We start from the raw sequence: 18,999 nt of genomic DNA, 5'->3' as shown, positions 1-18,999 counted from the left end.
GTGTGTGTGTGTGTGTGTGTGTGTGTGTGTGTGTGTGTGTGTGTGTGTGTGTGTGTGTGTGTGTGTGTGTGTGTGTGTGTGTGTGTGTGTGTGTGTGTGTGTGTGTGTGTGTGTGTGTGTGTCACTAGTACCCATCCTGGTATTCTTGTCTGTTACAGGGGCAATCCAATAGTCGGTAAGAGTATCCAGACCGGCTAAAGATGGCCCCTACCCGGCTGGTGGAGGTGTGCCGCTGCTCCACCAGGAGAGTGTGGCCTCCTGAGCACCCACCCCCATCCCCACGGCATGGAAGAGGACCCACGGGCCATTAGGACACGGCAGTCTCGAGGACTTGACCTGTAGAAAGGGATGACCGAAACCGCCGCATCCCCCGTCCTCGTCCTCCTGGTCCCTCCCAGCGGTGGTCAGGGGAGCCCCCCGTGTGTTATTTGGTTTAGCCCACTCCCACTCCAGTGTGTGCTTTCCCCAGGTCTGGGATACACAGAGCTCTTTTCTTTGGCCTTTGAATTCAGTTTCTTATTCTTTTTTTTTTTTCTCCCTACAAATGTTTTTTGTAAGACATCATTAGTTGGTGTGTGAATAGGCTGCTAAAAAAAACTTTTTATTCACTCGTTTTTGTATCGTCAAGAACCCTTATGATGCTTTTTACAATCTCTGAATGTTTTGCAAACGGCAGACCTTTATACTCATAATCTTTTTAAAAGGGATTTTCCCTTTCGCCCCTGCCCAGATATCTTGTTTTTTATCCTCCCCCTATGACTTGTTTTTTTTATTTAGCCTGAACAAATACAGCGTACCTGTTAGAAACGAGTTCAAGCCGATCTGCCTTACTTTGTTGATAGATGTACAGTTTCTTTCATATCTTGACGTGAGGGATTAATGCAGAAGCACTTTAAACATTTGGATCAGTCCAGATGGAAACATTTAGATACATGGTATCAGCATTTAATGTTCCCCATATTGATCAGTTGCATGATCTCCTGTAAATTCTTGTCCCCTGTTCCTGTTCATTCATTCCTGTTTATAGTCGGTAGTTTAATTTGCTATTTTTCCTAACCAAAGACAATTTTGTAGGATGACTTGAAAAAAAATATATATATTAATGTATTTTGAATACAGTTGTTTAAAAAAAAAAAGGAAAGAAATTATATATTTGGTTCATGTGACCCATTTCTCTAAAGCGTCTTTTGGCTTTTAATGACGAAGACAATTGGATTGCATCTGGTCAGTTCGGAAGCCCTGTGGTCAGTCAGTGGTCACCTATGTGAATGTGATGTGTGATATCGGTACCTTTTCCTCTGTGTGTGTGCGTCACAACTACAGCGTCCTCATCTCTGCAGTGATCAATCCCACCAGGCTAACCTCAGCCCTGATATCAATCCAGATAATCGCTGTCCAAAACTATTCTCTCACTCTCTTTCTCTCGTTCTCTTTCACTGTCACTCTCACTCTCTCATGGTCTTGTATCGCCCTTTGCTTTGTTATACCATGTTACTGACCCTCTTTATATATCCCTCTATTTCCCCTCCAAAGTGAAAAAAAATTGGTTGTTTTTTTTATTAGAAATTAGAAATCCGCGATACAGGGACACAGGTCCAGCCCCCCACGAGTTGGAGGTGGGATTTGATGGCACTATTCTCATTACACGCGTCAACCATCTGACTTGCAGCATTTCGAATGGTTATTAATGTTTATACTGCCACATAATTTAGAATTTGACCATATGAACAATGAGGTTTAAAACAAAGTACGTAGAAACTTGAATTTTGAATTGACTACAAATGCTGAACAAAACACAATGTCAGACAATGATTTGTTTTATCAATTGTGTGGAAAATATTTGTTTAGTCTCAATCATATATTTCTGTAGTGACACATTTGTCATATTTTTCCATGTTTTGTTTTGTTTTTGTGTATCTTTTCTTAACACTGTGATTTCTTAACTTGCTTATATTGTGTTGATTTATTAATGGTACTTCAATGTCTGTTAATGTCTTCAGTGCTACTTTGAATACTGGCTGCTTTTCGTAATACTCCAGACAATTAAACGTGGTAATATCGCTGCATAATCTCCATCTGTCGATAGTGGATGCAGTGTTATCTGGTGTAGTTAAAGCCTGTACTCCTTCACCGTATTGGATAGTAATCATGTTTAAATGCAGACTGCGGATGGACAGACTGCAAAGGGAAACTATACCGGATTCAACCACTGAATACACTCCAGCAGGTGAAATGTATAAATGTATACTTTTTTGTAATACTTTTTAGCCCAGTGAGTCTCTCAACTCCTGAAGGTGGTGCAACGATGATGCATAGACATTCAGAAACAAAATCAACAAATAATTCAGTCTGGAGGTTAAGCTTGCATTTATACGTCAACGCTACGCTATCATCCATGCGGCATATGTCTTTATTTATGTATGAAGGTAAACGTTGTTTGTTTTATTTTTTATCTTTCCTTCAGTCATTTATTTTAATATTTTCCATATCCACATTTTACTTTTCCCATTAACTTGAAAATAAACATTATCTGGATCAGATGCTGTGTCCAAACCGAGTGGTGCTTTGGAGTTGTGTGGAATTCAAATAGCATGCGGTTGAAGTAGGGTAAGGGTTGATTCTTGAGGGCAGAACAGTATTATGTGGCTGTCGGGTTTTGTATTGGTTCTGAAAGGACGCTTTTATGTATTTTTTTAATGTAAATGTACTGAACATGAAATACTCAAAGTAAGCGTGTATGTTTATAATTATGTGGTGTGTTTCAACATAATTCCACATATCCCCACCGCTTTTTGAAATGGGTGACTTTGTCCCCATCACTTAAAAAACATTACTTGTTAAATATGCTCTGAATTACAGCTGTTTCTTCTGTGGTTTCTGTATGCCATATTTCAGGGCGGTGAGGTTGTTATCGCTGGGATCACTGGTGCTTTCTATAGTACATGACTGTCGACATGGTGTTGAAGTCCTGGATGAGATATTTATGGATTACTGCTACTTGTGTGGTCGACGTGCTTTGTGCAGAGTATTTTTGTATTGTCTAATCTGTCGTAGCCCTATGCCCTTTTTGTGCATCTTTGTGCTTTATTTCCCACTTTAATGATCTTCTCTTATCGAGCCCCCATGACATTAAATCACATACGTTAAAGACCATAAGGAAAAAGATCATCTTAGCTCTTATAGCCCCACCACTTTTAACACAAAGGGACCACCTTGATGTTTGGCTACACAGGATCTGCCAATGGTAAAACACACAGATTAATGTTTAAATGAAATGGCAATGTTGCATCCTTCATCCTCCATTCATATTTTCTTTATATGCTTTTTATGTAGCAAGCTAGGAAGCTTTTTAAGCAATTCCATTTAACTGCTTTTGTATTTAAAACATTTGTTACATGCTGTGGTTGTGAAATCTGTGAGCTGTTAAAATTGATCACGGTTGGTTTAGTTTGCCCACAGCCAGAGTCCTGTACACAGGCCTAGTTAATCACAGCCTGCGTCCATCCGTAAGGCAGGGACGTTTGCTCATCTCAGACAGATTCCTCCCATCTCCTGTTGTGTCTTTGGAAAGCATCCCATCCAAGTCATCCAGCCTGCAATGTATGCTCCCCATCAAGCGTCATTAAATACTGTTGTTTACATTACAGAATCTTCATATTAACATTGTATTTGCAGCATGTGATGCAGCCATAAAAAGGTCAAATTAGCCTTTTTTTGTGTTAGAGCTTGAATTATAACCATATATAAAAAACAAGTTTCCAATCAAAAGCCATTAAGCGTTTTAACTTGCTTTCCAAAACAAAGTAATATCCAACTGGAATATAAAATTGTTTCAGGACAACATGACGAGATCCCACCTACAGCTGAGAAATGGCCGAACCAGAACATCTCGTGATTTAGAGTCGATTATTATCTTTTTAAAACTTGCAATGAGAAATTAAATACCATCCACAGACTTGGAACCGTGCTCCATAAAAAAACAACATACGTACACAGTTCACATTCCACCATGATGGAGTGAACCTTCTCAACATGATTAATGTATGTTATCTGCGTTTTATCTCTGCTATGCATCTCAAGGGGACCATCCTCTGCTTTTTCAGAAATCTTTCAATGTTCCTTTGAACAATTCAATTAGTGAGACATCATCTCCTGGGTCCGAAACATTAGCTGGGTGCTACCCAAACGGTAACAGCCCCCAGTGACATGTTTGCCAAAAGTTTTGCTCTGATACGGTTCACCGGAAGAGAGCCGGTCTGCACGCATTCGGACGGCGGACGACTTAAACCCGACTGGTTTCTCCCAGCTTGTCTCTGCTTCAGGCCCCAGGGGATCACACAGCTGACCATTCACTCTATCCTGTGGAGAGTAAACCCAGCCACACTCTCGTTATGCTCTGAATGAATTGCTCTCATGATCATCTCTTTCTGATGAAGATATACCAGAGCCAGTCAGGTGGAGACAGTCGTTCCCCCCTGAACCCTTAATCATTTCCTCATTTCTGTGGGGAGGGACTTTACCAGAGGGACAGCCTTTGGTTCAGAGTAACATAATGCTTCACAGGCAACTACATTGTGGTTCCAATGCATGCCAGACGTCAGTATGATGAGGTCAATAGCATGGATAATCAAGTGATTAGGGTGTTTGAATGCCAGCCGATTCTGGGTTCAAAACCCAATGTCTGCAGTCAACCTGTCGGCACCCTTGAGCAACATTCCTCCTGCTATATAATGACAATAAAAAGTCACATTGGATGAAAGTGTCTTGGATAAAAGTGCCAAATGAATAAATAATGAACCAAATATCCGTAAATAATAGCTATTCAATCCTCCCACTTGGCGACCTCCAATGAGCTTTGGAGCGTACCAAACTGATTCTGTCCACACAGCCCCAAGCTGAGTCACTTGCAATGGCTGGCCTGCTCTCCCTTACTCTCATAGTCCCTTGCGTCACCTTCTCTGGAGCTACCAAACACATATGTGGCTGGATTATCTTAATGGTTGTGATCTTTGATGTTGTCTTCAGGCTAAAAGCTTGATGGAGAACTTCCCTGACATGTTATTAACAGGAGAAAATTAAACATTTTGTGGGTAATTACCAGAGAATCTTATTCAGAAGGGGTTAAAATATGACAATATTAACCAGACTTATCATCCTCATTAGCAACATGTTTGGTAGTTCCACTCATGTTCTCATTTGAATATTATGTGAATTGACTGCATTCACAAAGACTTCAGTGCTATTAGCCGTTCTGAGGATGCACCTGATACTGTATTTTAAAGTAAGTCAGGTGAGGTGAAAAGGTTGAAATGATGCCATTTGAACATCAAACCATAAGTCTCATTCTTTGCTTTCTAAGATAACAACACTTCCTCTGAGCTATGTCCAGTGGGCGGTCTGACCGCAGGGAACGCCGCAAGAGACCAACCCTGTGAGAAAACAATGTAAAGAGAGAAATATTTACACTAGATGACATTATCAATCATAGGGCTCTAGAGAGAGAGAGAGAGGGTTGTTTTTCCAAACCACGTGTGAAGGTAAGCATACCTATATCCCTGTGATCCTTCCCACAACAATCTGTCTAAGTTAAAGGTTGAAGTGTCCCATGGTTTTTACTTAAAACAATGTCTCATTGTTTTTTACTAAAAACCATGGGACACATGGTCTTAAGACCCTAACCACAAACACTATTTTCAAGTTAATGTATTTCATATGAATCTGGTTGAAAATACAATGTGTAAAATATTTGCTCTCAAGTGTTTGGAGGAATGTGAATTATAGAAGAGACCAAAGATAACATATCAGAATATTGAAATGCGGTAAGTAGAAAAATAGAGAGAAATAGAGAGAGAGAGAGAGAGAGAGAGAGAGAGAGAGAGAGAGAGAGAGAGATAGAGTGAGACAGAGACACAATTCTTAAGAACTCATTTGCGATTACTTTTTGCGATAGTAGTAGCGGTAGTCAAGGATGATAGGAAAACTTTAAAATGGGTGTTGCCAAGAGTCAACACTGAGATTTCTAAAATAAAACCCCAAAACGAAATGGTATTTAAATTAAGTAAGATTAAAAAAAACAGCAGTGTTTTTCCAATAAATTTCATGTGAGGTCATTTATAGCCTTCTTGGATTTCCATCTAGTATTTCCACTGTCTATTTATTCAGATACAATCAGTATCCCATTCTCTACCTCAGTATGTGTGGGAATGGAAACTAGAAGCATTGTCAGAGATCCCCAAATATCTAATCATTTCTCATTTTGATGTGAATACACACCAGACAAGTTATTGTACCCCCTGTTTCTTCAGTGTCTACTGCCTGATGGCGCCTGATATACAGTACTTCTCTGCCATGTCTGTCTGGGGATGATATGCTCGGATGAAGCTCTGATTGGTCTACTCTTGGGGGTTTACTGAACTCCAGTCACATGCTTCTTTCAACACTTTTTATTGAAGTGCGGGGTCAGTGAAACAATAAAGAAGCATACAGATAATGCATGATTGACATTTGCACTGTTACAGTTGACAATGGGGTTAAACATACAAAACATATGCAAATAGCAGCTGGATATGACATGAAAGTGATGCAAACTAAATTTAGAATTCAACTTTTACACCAGGGAAAACAGCAACATGCAGTGACACCAACATATGGTACACAAAGCATAATTAATAGATAAAATAAGTCATTTACATTTAATTTACAAAATATATATTTCTCATTTGCTTCCTATTAAACATAGCAGAACATGTCCCCCCAACAACCCATACAAGAAACATCCTATACACTCTGGGCACATTTCACTGTGATTGCCTTGATGTTAGTATGGCGTGTGTTTGTGTTTAAAGTTATTTATTGTATTAATGTCATCATGTCAGATTCAGTTTTCTTCCAAATACATCATTAAAATAACAGCATGAGTATTCACACAGTTATTTCAATTGAGAATATCATCATTTGTTACCCCATGCTTGACAACCATTCAGTAATTGATTAAGGAGTCTCTTTACCCTGTCAGCGTTCATGTCTCATAGGGGTAAACCTGGAGCCTTCTTCATCATAACCCTCTGCTGTCTCGTCCAGTGTCCAAGTGTTTGGATAATTGAGCTCTCTCTCTCTCTGTATATATATATAGCATTATTAAGATGTCCAACAGTAAAATAAATACTGTAATACTATATACCATTGAAATAAATGGCAGTTAACCATGGCTTGCTCCCCATGCCTTGCGTGAGTGTTAAAAGGCAATCACACAAAACACTAAGCTTTAAACCCCACCATGCTCCAATATACTCATTATAACAGGGCTGGGAGGGTGTTAAACAATGTCTCTGACACATCTGCTTAACGCTCGCAGCACATTATCCATTATCCTCTGGGCTGGGTTGTAAAATATCGTCCTACTCACACACAAACACACACCCTAATTATCCTATAAGTGACCTTCCTGCGGTGTGCGGGGACACAGTACCTCTGCTCAGTGCAACATCTGTCCTCCAGCTGATTAAAGGCCCAACAAAAGGGCTTTTGGATGAATTTGTAACTTCTCATTAACTAAATACGTGAACTGATTGTGTGACGATCATCATATTATTAATATTCATAATGAATACGAGCAAATAATGTGCGTCGTAACATTTTTTTCTTTCTTACCAAATGAACTAGCAGGTTCTGTGCTAGTTTGACTAATTTTCCCTTATCTCACTTTTACGCCGAATCCTTGAACCCCATTTGAAAGCAGATGTTCCCCAGTATGTGAGGTACAGACCAGAGGGCCGCGGCGTGCCTCAGCTTGGGAAGCCCTGCTGCGCGGTGTAGCGCAGCCGGCTGGACAGAGGGGCGAACGGAGGGGGGTTGGTCTCCAGCGGTGAGGACGGATCACTCTGAGGAGTAACCCTACCTGACCCAACAGAGGGGTACAGAGAGCCTCCCTGGATGGAGGAGGGAGAGGGGGGGAGACAGAGAGAGAGAGAGAGAGAGAGAGACAGAAGAATGAGAGAGACAGAGAGGGAAAGAAAGAGGGAGAGAGAGAGAGAGAGAGAGAGAGAGAGAGAGAGAGAGAGAGAGAGAGAGAGAGAGAGAGATAGGGAGAGAGAGAGGCAGAGAGAGAGACAGAAGACCGAGAGAGACAAAGAGAGAAAGGGAGAGAGGGAGAGGGAGAGGGAAAGAAAGAGGGAGAGAGAGAGGAAGAGATAGAGATAGGGAGAGATGAGAGAGAGAGAGATAGGGAGAGAGAGAGAGAGAGAGAGAAAGAGAGAGAGAGAGAGAGAGAGGCAGAGAGAGAGACAGAAGACCAAGAGAGACAGAGAGGGAAAGAAAGAGGGAGAGAGAGAGAGAGAGAGAGAGAGAGAGAGGCAGAGAGAGAGACAGAAGACCGAGAGAGACGAAGAGAGAAAGGGAGAGAGAGAGAGGGAGAGGGAAAGAAAGAGGGAGAGAGAGAGAGAGGAAGAGATAGAGATAGGGAGAGATGAGAGCGAGAAAGAGAGACAAAGGGAGAGAGAGAGACAACAAGAAGATTGAGTTATTTGAATGTCTTGACCAGTGAAAGGCTAAACAGAGGACCTTGTTAACATAGATTTGAAGCCATGTGCACCTTTGGTCTGATCATTTGTTTAATCAGACCCCTTCAAACCACAATCACGTAATAATCATGTGGACAAGGTCTCCTACACATCGTAATGATCTAAGACCCATTGTATATATCACAAGATATCGCCCCATATCATGATTCATGTTCATCTTAAGAGATTAACTAGACCCCCCTAACAGATCAGTCAGACAAAAAGTAAACAATGTAGACATGATCTGTGGCCCAATTGTGATCTGTTCAACAAAGTGTTCTTTAATATTCATCAGCAAGACCTGGGAGGACCATGCCTGGTTTCATAATTCTGTGCTGGAATTGTTCAAAATTGGTAGACCACATTAGATATTGAATTATCCCCCTTGGGGAAAAGGTGTCCTGATGATCAGTAATATGTGTTCTTCATATCATATTGTGTTGGGAGGTTGCAGCTGCACAAGACAAATCATCTCAACTCCATCTTCAGAGCACCGTTCTGGAAGTGCTAAGAATCAGGGGAATTCTATACATGACTTTCCGTTTAATTACGACAGACAGCTTTACTAACGACCATGTTCATGTGTTGTTTATCAGTTAGTGTTTAAGCAATGACGATGTTATGGAGGCTAAGACTGTCTTCTTGATTCATAATTATTTGACATAAATAATAATAATAAGCCTCCACACACAGGAGTCTATACGCGACCACAGAACCATAAAAACACATAAAGAAATGCAGAATTTGATTTGCAACTCAATGTCACTGACCAGATGCAGAGGCTGTATCGAGTGTGGGTTGTCACTGAGCAGCAGTGGAGCGGTAGGAGAAGACGTACGGTCCTGTGAAGACTGGCTCACCAGCCTGTAACTTGTCTGACCATGAATACAAACACACAAACATTACAGTTATGCAGAATGCTAAAGCTTGCATTCAGAGACCTATGGGTATTCAAGCGATTGCTGGTCATGGAACCACAGCCCCTGTACAGTAAGACATTAGCTTGCAGGTAGCAAAATTCACAATTCCACGTAAAAATAAGCACAATATGTCCATTAAAACATAAAAGCCTGTGCCAAGCGCTAATTGTGAAGGGACACAAGAAAAGCTCACACATTTCTCCCATAGCGAATTCCCATTCAATGGGAAAAACAAAAAACCATCAAAAGACAGTAAAACAAAACTTAAACAAGGCCTGGTTTGGAATAACCACATCTTGTTGTTCATTGTCACACAAATTATACTTAAACGGTTTAAATGTGGCGTGTTACTGTGGATGCTTTAGGAAAATCATGATTGTTCAATCTGATTGCATCTGTGCAGTTTTGATTCAATACAGACACAGTCAGTGTGTGTTTTGCTCCACGTCAGTCCAGGGCCATAACATTCCCAGACAATTGTACTCCTGTGTGTGCAGACATACTTTGCTAACGAATACCAGCAACTCAAATTCAATTAAATTGATAAAGGAATTAATTAATACTGGGAAAAAAGTGGCACGCACAGACATATGAGGCTGATCTAACTGCCCCACAGGGTTGATCTTCTTGTCCCTGTCCTCACCAGTGGCCTGAGATTCATTTCACTGCCTAGCTTTCAATAGTATTCAGTGAATTGAGCTGACATGGGAACTGGCTGTGGTAGAAAGAAAAGAGGGTTCTCAGAGCATGCTAGCACCTTTAGGAGGAATGGTTGGACCTATCGCACTTTCCTTTCATCATCTTAAAATATGCAACTCACAGTGAATCCAGGACCATGTTATTAAAGAGCAGGTTAATGCTCTCAAATAGCTGATTACACAGAACAAGTACACAGAACATACATAGTGAGGACAGACAGCTTGCAGACTGCAGCCTTTCATGATCAAGCTGTAAGAAGCCGCACTCAAGGTAAACACATTGAGTAAGCTTTGTGAGTCTCTGCTTTTCTGCTTTTGTGCAGACTGATATTGAACCCACAACCTTTGGCCTGGGAGTATATCACCCTTACCCCTATGTCTTTATATTTACCTGATCTTTAGGGGAAGATATATCCTATTTTGTTTTGGTTTTTCAAAGAGTATGTCTCATTCCTCACCCAATAAGATGAAGGTGACGGCAGGGAGGCAAGGCAACGGTTCAAACAGGTCGGGTTCTGGGAGAACAGTATGTCCTCTGTGAATCTTGACGAGCCCATTCATCAAGCATGGGAGCACAGCAGATAACCATGTCCTCCCTTCCTCTGTTGCCTTTTCAAGGTCCCATAATGTAATAAGCCTAAGTTATCTAATTGTATTCTTTTATTTTTTGTTGTTGGAACAGACAACACAAAGCTGAAGCCATTTCCTGCCATGCTGTGGTGATGTTTACTACTTGCCTGCGGTGGCATTTTATGAAGAACAAATGCTTCCTTCCCTTCACGCTCGGTAAGAACATCATTCAGTCCTATTTCGGTTCCCCTGATGGTAACAAAGCAATGCATACTGTGCATCAGGACGCCACATGTTGGGCGTATTTAAAAATGAAGATTTTGACACATGTTTGACATTCACAGCCCCCATAAAATGGCTGACATATTCTTCTCCGTGGTGGTCCATATCTTGTCTTCATGGGTTCCCACATTGGCCTTCTGAACCATAGAACCTACTGAGGATTAGCAACGACTTCTTCATTTAGAATGGAGCTCTGTTCGCCCGCCTTCGCTTTTTTTTCAAGGTTAATCCATTGAAATGGCAACTTGATGTGTTGAGCACTGACAGTGTTATCAGCCTGAATCCTAAACCTTAGCATACACATTCTTGTTAGGCTTGACTCCCCAGGTGCCACATATCTCTGACTCATGTTACAGATTATGTTTGGATATGCTCACCACCTTCTAGACCACACCCCTGTTTGCTTATCACAGAGAATCCACACAGAAGGGCGGAACGGGCGGCAAGATTTGGCAGTACTAGGTTTGTTGAGCTAACTCTCCCAGCCTTAACAGTTTGGGGTCAATGCCCAATGTCCAAACTTAGCCAATATGTCAGTATCTAGACAGGGATGCCTGTCCCTGACCAACTCCTTAAAGGGGACCCATCATGCTTGGCTATTTTCCTACAGAAGAGAGTACTTCGTACACGTGTTGTGAAAGCTCAGTTTCTGCTAGTACTTCAGTATTGAGTACTTAGCATTCATATTGAGGACATTGTGGACATTGAGGTTCGTACCTTCGGCGCAGAATCAGACACCACCACCTACCACTAACCCCTGAAGCACCCATTACCCAGTTATCGATGCACAGATGTTATGATAACTTCAACATCGATGCATCATCTGTTCATGGTAGCATGCATACAACAGATGGATCCGATAGACAGGATTGTTGGGTTGGGGGTTGGATCGGGGGGGTTGTTGGGTTGGATCCTGTTCACGCGGTAATTTGAAAATCCGCACCAGATCCCAATCTCCAGGCTTCCCGGTTGCCGTGGGATTTCATGGTCAGCCCGGACAGCCACAAAACAACTGGATGCATTGGTTGCCTTTATAGAGGATCCCTCTGCCAGAGCATTAACCACATGGAGAGGAGCACAACACACAAACCACAGCCACAAACACACACAAACACACACACACACACACACACACACACACACACACAAACACAGCCACACACACACACACACACACACACACACACACACACACAAACACAGCCACACACACACACACACACACACACACACACACACACACACACACACACACACAGCCACAGCCACACACACACACACACACACACAGCCAAATACAAACATACACCCACACCCACAGATGCACGTGAGCGCAGAAGGTGGTCTGCCGTCTCTGTCTTCCTCAGTGCATATCCTGTAGGGGCCTGTCTGCCGAGCGCATCATAAACAAGAGACACACTGTGGCCTGGAATACATTTTCTTTGTTTTCACCCTTCTCTGGGTCATTTTGATTTTCATGGTCGAATGACTCCTGGGGGGCCCCGGTGGCTAACCAGGTAGAGTGGGGGGCCCAATCTCTAACCAGGTGGAGTGGGGGCCCCCGATGGCTCACTGGGTAGAGTGGGGGGCCCCAATCTCTAACCAGGTGGAGTGGGGGCCCCGGTGGCTCACTGGATAGAGTGGGGGGCCCGGTCTCTAACCAGGTGGAGTGGGGGGCCCGATGGCTCACTGGATAGAGTGGGGGGCCCCGGTGGCTCATTGGGTAGAGTGGGGGGCCCGGTCTCTAACCAGGTGGAGTGGGGGGCCCGATGGCTCACTGGGTAGAGTGGGGGGCCCCAATCTCTAACCAGGTAGAGTGGGGGCCCCGGTGGCTCACTGGATAGAGTGGGGGGCCCGGTCTCTAACCAGGTGGAGTGGGGGGCCCGATGGCTCACTGGATAGAGTGGGGGGCCCGGTCTCTAACCAGGTGGAGTGGGGGGCCCGATGGCTCACTGGATAGAGTGGGGGGCCCAGGTCACTAACCAGGTGTGCATACCATTAAGGCTCAGTCCTTACAGAAGCAACCCGGGTCCAAATCCAGCCCGTGTTTGAGCTACCTACCCCTCTCTCTCTAATGTTAGAATAAGGCATGAACTGACCTTGACATTGCAGAAAGGTCTTATTTAAGATGAACACAGTAAATTGCTAGTGTCCTGTGTGTATGGCCGTGTTTATGTGTGTGTGTGTGCGTGTGCGTGTGCGCGTGTGTGCATGCGAGTGTGCGTGCATGCGCACGCGCGCGCGCACGTGTGTGTGTGTGTATTACCGGGCTTTTCACGCTTCCAAGCACTGCTGCGGTCACTATGCCCATGACGAAGGCCACCAAGTTGAGGCTGGTCAGGGTCCAGATGAGGATGTAAAGGGTCAGCACGTCTTGGCAGCCTCGCACTCCAACAAACTCATAGTAGTTGTTGAGGAAGCCGCCACTGCAACAGAGCACATCAGCTTTCCTCATTATCAATGTCTTTGATGGCTGCATCAAAGGATAGCGTGCATCACTGGTGAGCAATTGTGGTAGCGTTGATCGAAAGCGACTTGAATTCAGGTACATGTTAGTAAGGAGCAGGGAGAGGACGCAATCTGAATCAGAAAAAATATGACCATTTAATGGTTTTGTGTTCTGAGATAGATTAAGGAGATTGACTACGATGAAGAGGATTAGTTAGAGGAGCATGAGGAAGAAAGATGATGAGGAGGAGAAGGAGGAGGGTATAGTAATGTCTCACTTGGCACAGTCGTACAGATCACAGCAGTAGCAGGTGCCACTGCGTATAGTCACACTGCAGGACTCCTCCAGGTTCCTGCAGGGCACCTACCAGAGCACACAATAACAAACACTCAGCACACAACCCATAGTAAAACAAAGATGACCATACAATGTATTAATAAGAACCAACCAACAATATATCTTTCAAATTAAAGATGGCATATTTACACGTTACATTTGATCATGATGCCTATACCACTGATACTCACAGAGGCATGGTAGTTTTCATAGATGTAGCTGCTGCCACTGGTGTAGAATTGACACCTTCCAGCTTTTAAAGGTCGAATATCCTGGCAAAAATGGAAAATAAAATCGTAAAATGTTGGGGATTAATTGCAATTGATTAATTCTCAGTTATAAATGCTTAACTAAATGCACTAAACAGCCAAACAGCCAAAACAGTCATACAAATTTCAAATATATTCACAATAGATATGCTGCTGAATTGAATGAAAACAATAATTAAAATTTTACTTTATTGCAATACTCCTGAAGTCAAGAGTACTCATTAGACTAACATTAATATTCTACTAATGTTTTGTAATTTAGCAGATATGTATTCCAAAGCGACTTGCTCTATGATACCTACAGGTAGGCTGCAGACCTGCAGATTAAACCCAATACCTTTTTGGTAGCGCTCGGAAGTGGAACACCTTAGCCACTACCCTATCCCGCCTTATGATTTCAGCTGACTTGGTATTGTAAAGTAGGCTATTACATTGATTAAAATAATAATTCAAACCACCTGTCCATGTAACATTTGTTGCATTAGTTTCTTGTGCCTTTCCCCTCTGAAATGTGCTTTTCTTATGTTAAGAGCCAACAAAAACAAAAACACTATTTAGTGGTTTGGATTTTCCTGCAAACGTTTCACAACTGGTAGGTAAACAATATCCTGACATGATTTGTGTTTTATATGGCAAGTCTTCAATACATTTAAAAGGCCAGAGTATAGGTAACAAGAACTTTGTTGCTGGAAAATATTGATATTCCATAAAAACTGCTATAGTTGACGGACTGAAGGCCCAGATATACAAAATTTGCTTGCTCGAATAGGCTGTCTTACAGCTTTCGACTGGACAAGTTAGACAGGGTACATTATAGTCATTGTGTTTTGTGGGCTGTCCATTTAAAGCAAACAGCCCAGAGAACAACAGACATACAAACATTCACACGGGAGAATTGCAGTAATGAAATGAATGACATGAATACAATTACAACACAAAAGCCTCCTGTGACAAAAAAACCTTTGGACCCCTTATTGGCAAAACAATAATTTGGTTAAATATATGTAACCCAAGTGATTTTAGTTATTTTATTTTAGTACAGCGTTTTACGATGCCCCTTGAACGCATCACAAGCGTATGCACGGAGAGCCGATGACACGCAGGATACGGTGTTGCGAGACAGGTGTTTTTTGGTAGTTTAAGAATTTAGATAAGGTAGTATTGGAAGCTACAGGTGGTCCGGGAGGAATCCTGTGGGGAGAGCTCCGGACGGGTTTTTTTTTTCAAAAGAATACTTAAAATCCGTATTGCACGCTGGTTCTTTTTTTTCTTTTTTTTGTACGAGAGACAACTGTTTCAACTCGACTGTTCAACGGCTTCCACCACCATCGCTATTCCTGGATGCCGTCGTCTCCCGTCGGACATCGGTTACGTGGACAATGTGCTCAAATCCAGGAGGGGTAGGAACGACGACATTAAGGAACCAAACCAGATTATTTTATTTTGTTACTTTTTTATTCTGAGTACTCAGGTTTTCTCTAGTTTTTCTTTTAGTTCTTGGGCCCAAGACAAACTAAAACTGACGTAACAGTTATATTAACGTAACGTTTATATTGTAAGTTGAACACTGTTAGAACGAATGCAATATATTTCCTTGAAAGTCTTTTCTTTAAAATACATATGTTATTCTCTCAAGTCGTGGTCTTGTGTCGTTGTGTGGGTTGGAGGTCTCATTAATCCTATGTGTATTAGGCTACAAACCAAACTCCTTATCAATCGGATGTGAACCTAGAATCTCAAGTAATCTGATCAAATTTAGATATAGAACTTAAGTTATAGATACCCCGTCTCAAGGGGTCACCGGAAGGTTACATATACAATCCATTGTTTCACTTCAAGCCAGTCAGAGGGGTGAGGGTAACTCACCATGTTGAAGACGATGAAGACGCCGTCTATCACCAGACACAGAAAGGACGCCATGATTCCCAAGCTCAGGAAAACAATGGCCGCCGTCAGCTGGGCAGAGATGTGAACCACAATAAAGGAGGACATATTAACAGCAGGTAGGTCTTTAGGTCGTCAAAAACACCTACAGGTGAAATGCAGACATTGGGTTTTTAACCTTCCCGCTGGGAGTCAAACACCCTAACCTCTATAGACAGTCCCCCCGTCCCACTGACAACAATATAAACTCAGCTCAATGGGAATGCAGATGAACAGACCATTATACTAAGGCACGACACAGAACAGCAAATTGACCCTGACAGTAAGTGCACTAGGTAACCATACCAGGGTCACTGCTGGCTCTGATTATCCTATACAAACCATGAAAGATAAACAGCCCATATAACTGTGGGACCTTTTCAAAGAGTCTGGCTTGAATGCTGTTTCTGTCTCATAACCGGGATATGCAATAGGCCGCAGAGGTCTGTTTCAGGTTTAATGCAAAGTATGCTTTCTTGGAAGCATTGTATGTATCGTGCATCATGAATACACAAATAGATAACTAATAACATATCATTGTAACCATCTTAAAAAATGCATATGTTATAACTCTACTTGGTGGAAAAAAAATTAATGTTTAATCAGAAGCACGTCTTCACTTTTCCCCTTTGTATCTTCTTATCACATGGCCGCTGACCTTATCAGTGGTCCGTGGGCGGGACAAGAATCCAAAGAATAACAAACGTTACATCCAAGCACAGCTCGCTGATCCAATCCACATCCATCCACTGAGCACATCCATCCACTCTGTCCCACAGGAATCCACTGGTGAGTTCTCCAAAAACCCTTGTCCATATTGGAGATGAACGCTGTTTTAAGGCTCTATTGCCTCAATAGCATTATGAACTGATTATTGAGTTTGACTGGGGTCACTTTGTGGACTTCTCCCTAGGATTAGTTTGACTTCCTATCCCTCGTTCTCTGTTAGTGTAAGTGATGCTAATGAAAAACAGACATGATGTCCTCTTGCTATGGGGAGAAGTTGCAAATAAGCCGAGAGCTTGTGCAAGGCCAAGTAAGAAAGAAATGTAAGAAATGTAGAGGACTGTTTCTTTATGCCAGCCAAAACATCATGACTTATTTCCTTGAGATGCAGTGTTCAGATGAAGAGTCTCTGCTTGCCACAGTGCTGCCCTCAAGATTTACAACACAAATATTTATTACATCTTTTAAAGACCTTGACCAGCTCAGCTTTGACCTCAATTAAAGTAACCACTGTTCATTTTGTGGTACGATTATATTAGCCTTTCAACCTTGAGCATGTTGAACATTTGAGTCAATAAAATCTGATGTACTCATAAAGAGTGTCACATGCTAAGCATCACATCTCGCCCTGCTCAATGAGTTTTTTGTTTCTTGAGCATTTTGTTTCATTCATTCTTTCATAGTTTCCAGTTCTACCTTGTCTTCCTCACTTCTCGTTTCAGATACTTTGCTAACTGCCCCTCTGTTTCCCGCCTCTGTGCGTGTCCTCCCTCACCTTGATTGTTTTCACCTGTCCCTCCCTCGTTATCATTCCCCTCTAGTCTATTTAGTCAGTGCGTTTCCCTCACTCTAGCCGTTTCTCAATACAGGGAACACACAAAAACGCGAATTGAGATACGGCTTGAGTTTCCCACTTGTTTTCCCCAACTACAGCCGTTTCTCAATTCGCGTTCTCGTGTACTTGCGTTCTCGATAAACGTCATCAGTGGTAGCCCAAGCACTGTTCCAATTCCAAGTACGTGAGTACACGAGTACTGTCGTAAAACCCGGAAGTGTTCTCGATGCGTTCTCGATGAGGCCGTTCTACCGAGGATGCATCGGAGGTGACTCCTGTGGACTTGGGACCGTTAAATATCCCAGAATGCATCATCGAGTCCGCTGCTGTTCCAATTGCAGGTGCGTACTCGTGTTCTCGGAAGTCTGTACTTGAAGACCACGGCTTACGCCTTGGTCTTCTCTCTGCCAGATTGTTTGCCTGATCTCCAACTGATTACCCTTGTACCGACCGTTGTTTCTACAAGTAAACACTATTCTTGTTAGCCAATGTTTTGCCTCAGAGGTGCATTTGAGTCCCTTTCCCTGTGGTTCCATCAGTCGTTACACTATGTTAATATAAGATGATATTATAAATGTCTGAGCCGGCGGAGACCACGGCTGTAGAATTTTTTATGAACAAATTATTTATCCTTTTATCCGTTTCAAGTTTATCCTGTTTTTTTTAATTTTGATAACCCAAAAAGCATAACTATGATATCACAGGATTGCAGCATGGAAGTCAGTGGCTTTCGGATACACTCTGTGACTCGCTGACAACAGAGTTTCAATGAAGCCTGAATGTTTCCTAAAAACACACAGATTTGAGTGAGAGGAGGATTATTTAGAAATATCACAAAGCAAATAGATTCTGATAATGGATAACCTCAACTGAAGCACTGAGGTGATGCGTACTCAGACTGAGGGCTGGCTGGCTCCTGTACAAATTGTTGTTTTTATCATGTGGATATTTTATTTTCTACCTGTATTTCCAAAATATGCAAAGATAAAAAAGTTTTTTTATGGGACCAGAGCCTTCAAATACTGAACTGAGATTTGAGTACCTACCTACGGCTATCCGAATATACAATTATTCAGACTCAGCTGTATTAAATTGGTATGGTACTAGAATTTCCTTCGCGATGAATCAAGTATTTATACTTATCTATTTATGGAGCCATCTATCTATTAAACAAACTATTCACACTATGTCTGGAAACTGTAAGGTAGAATAACCTGAGTGTGGTGTTTAATATAAATAAGCTCTTAGCTGGCACAGGTTGTATGTGTTTGTAAAACAATAACCCCTTCCAGACTAATCTGATTTGAGGATCATTCCTTTGGCTGTTGTGTTTAACAACCACCTTTAACTTAAGGTAAGATTGATACTTCTGGTCTCCTAAGAATACCCAGCATATTTCCCTGTCAGTTGTTGACAGGGAACAAAACAGGGGC

General features: G+C 42.2%; 2 protein-coding genes across 2 annotated transcripts in view; one reads left to right on the top strand and one right to left on the bottom strand.

Annotated features, from left to right (window-relative positions):
* The window catches only part of rasa2 (RAS p21 protein activator 2), a 29,921-nt gene extending 27,381 nt beyond the window's left edge, over positions 1–2,540 (top strand). Inside the window, exon 24 of the mRNA XM_084467116.1 lies at positions 159–2,540. Within this exon, the coding sequence (XP_084323242.1) occupies positions 159–198 (40 nt within the window). The 3' untranslated portion in view covers positions 199–2,540. The remainder of the gene's footprint in view (positions 1–158) is intronic.
* A 5,244-nt stretch (positions 2,541–7,784) lies between these two features.
* Positions 7,785–18,999, bottom strand: part of LOC311341525 (transmembrane protein 255B) — a gene marked incomplete at both ends in the record, with an annotated part of 14,181 nt that continues 2,966 nt past the window's right edge. Inside the window, 6 exons of the mRNA XM_084466355.1 lie at positions 7,785–7,928; positions 9,329–9,433; positions 13,295–13,454; positions 13,755–13,840; positions 14,005–14,085; positions 15,949–16,038. Coding sequence (XP_084322481.1) covers positions 7,785–7,928; positions 9,329–9,433; positions 13,295–13,454; positions 13,755–13,840; positions 14,005–14,085; positions 15,949–16,038 — 666 coding nt within the window. The remainder of the gene's footprint in view (positions 7,929–9,328; positions 9,434–13,294; positions 13,455–13,754; positions 13,841–14,004; positions 14,086–15,948; positions 16,039–18,999) is intronic.

This window comes from Micromesistius poutassou, assembly GCF_964030765.1.
Source record: "Micromesistius poutassou genome assembly, chromosome: 4".
Taxonomy (NCBI): domain Eukaryota; kingdom Metazoa; phylum Chordata; class Actinopteri; order Gadiformes; family Gadidae; genus Micromesistius; species Micromesistius poutassou.
This window is presented reverse-complemented; position numbering and strand designations above follow the sequence as displayed.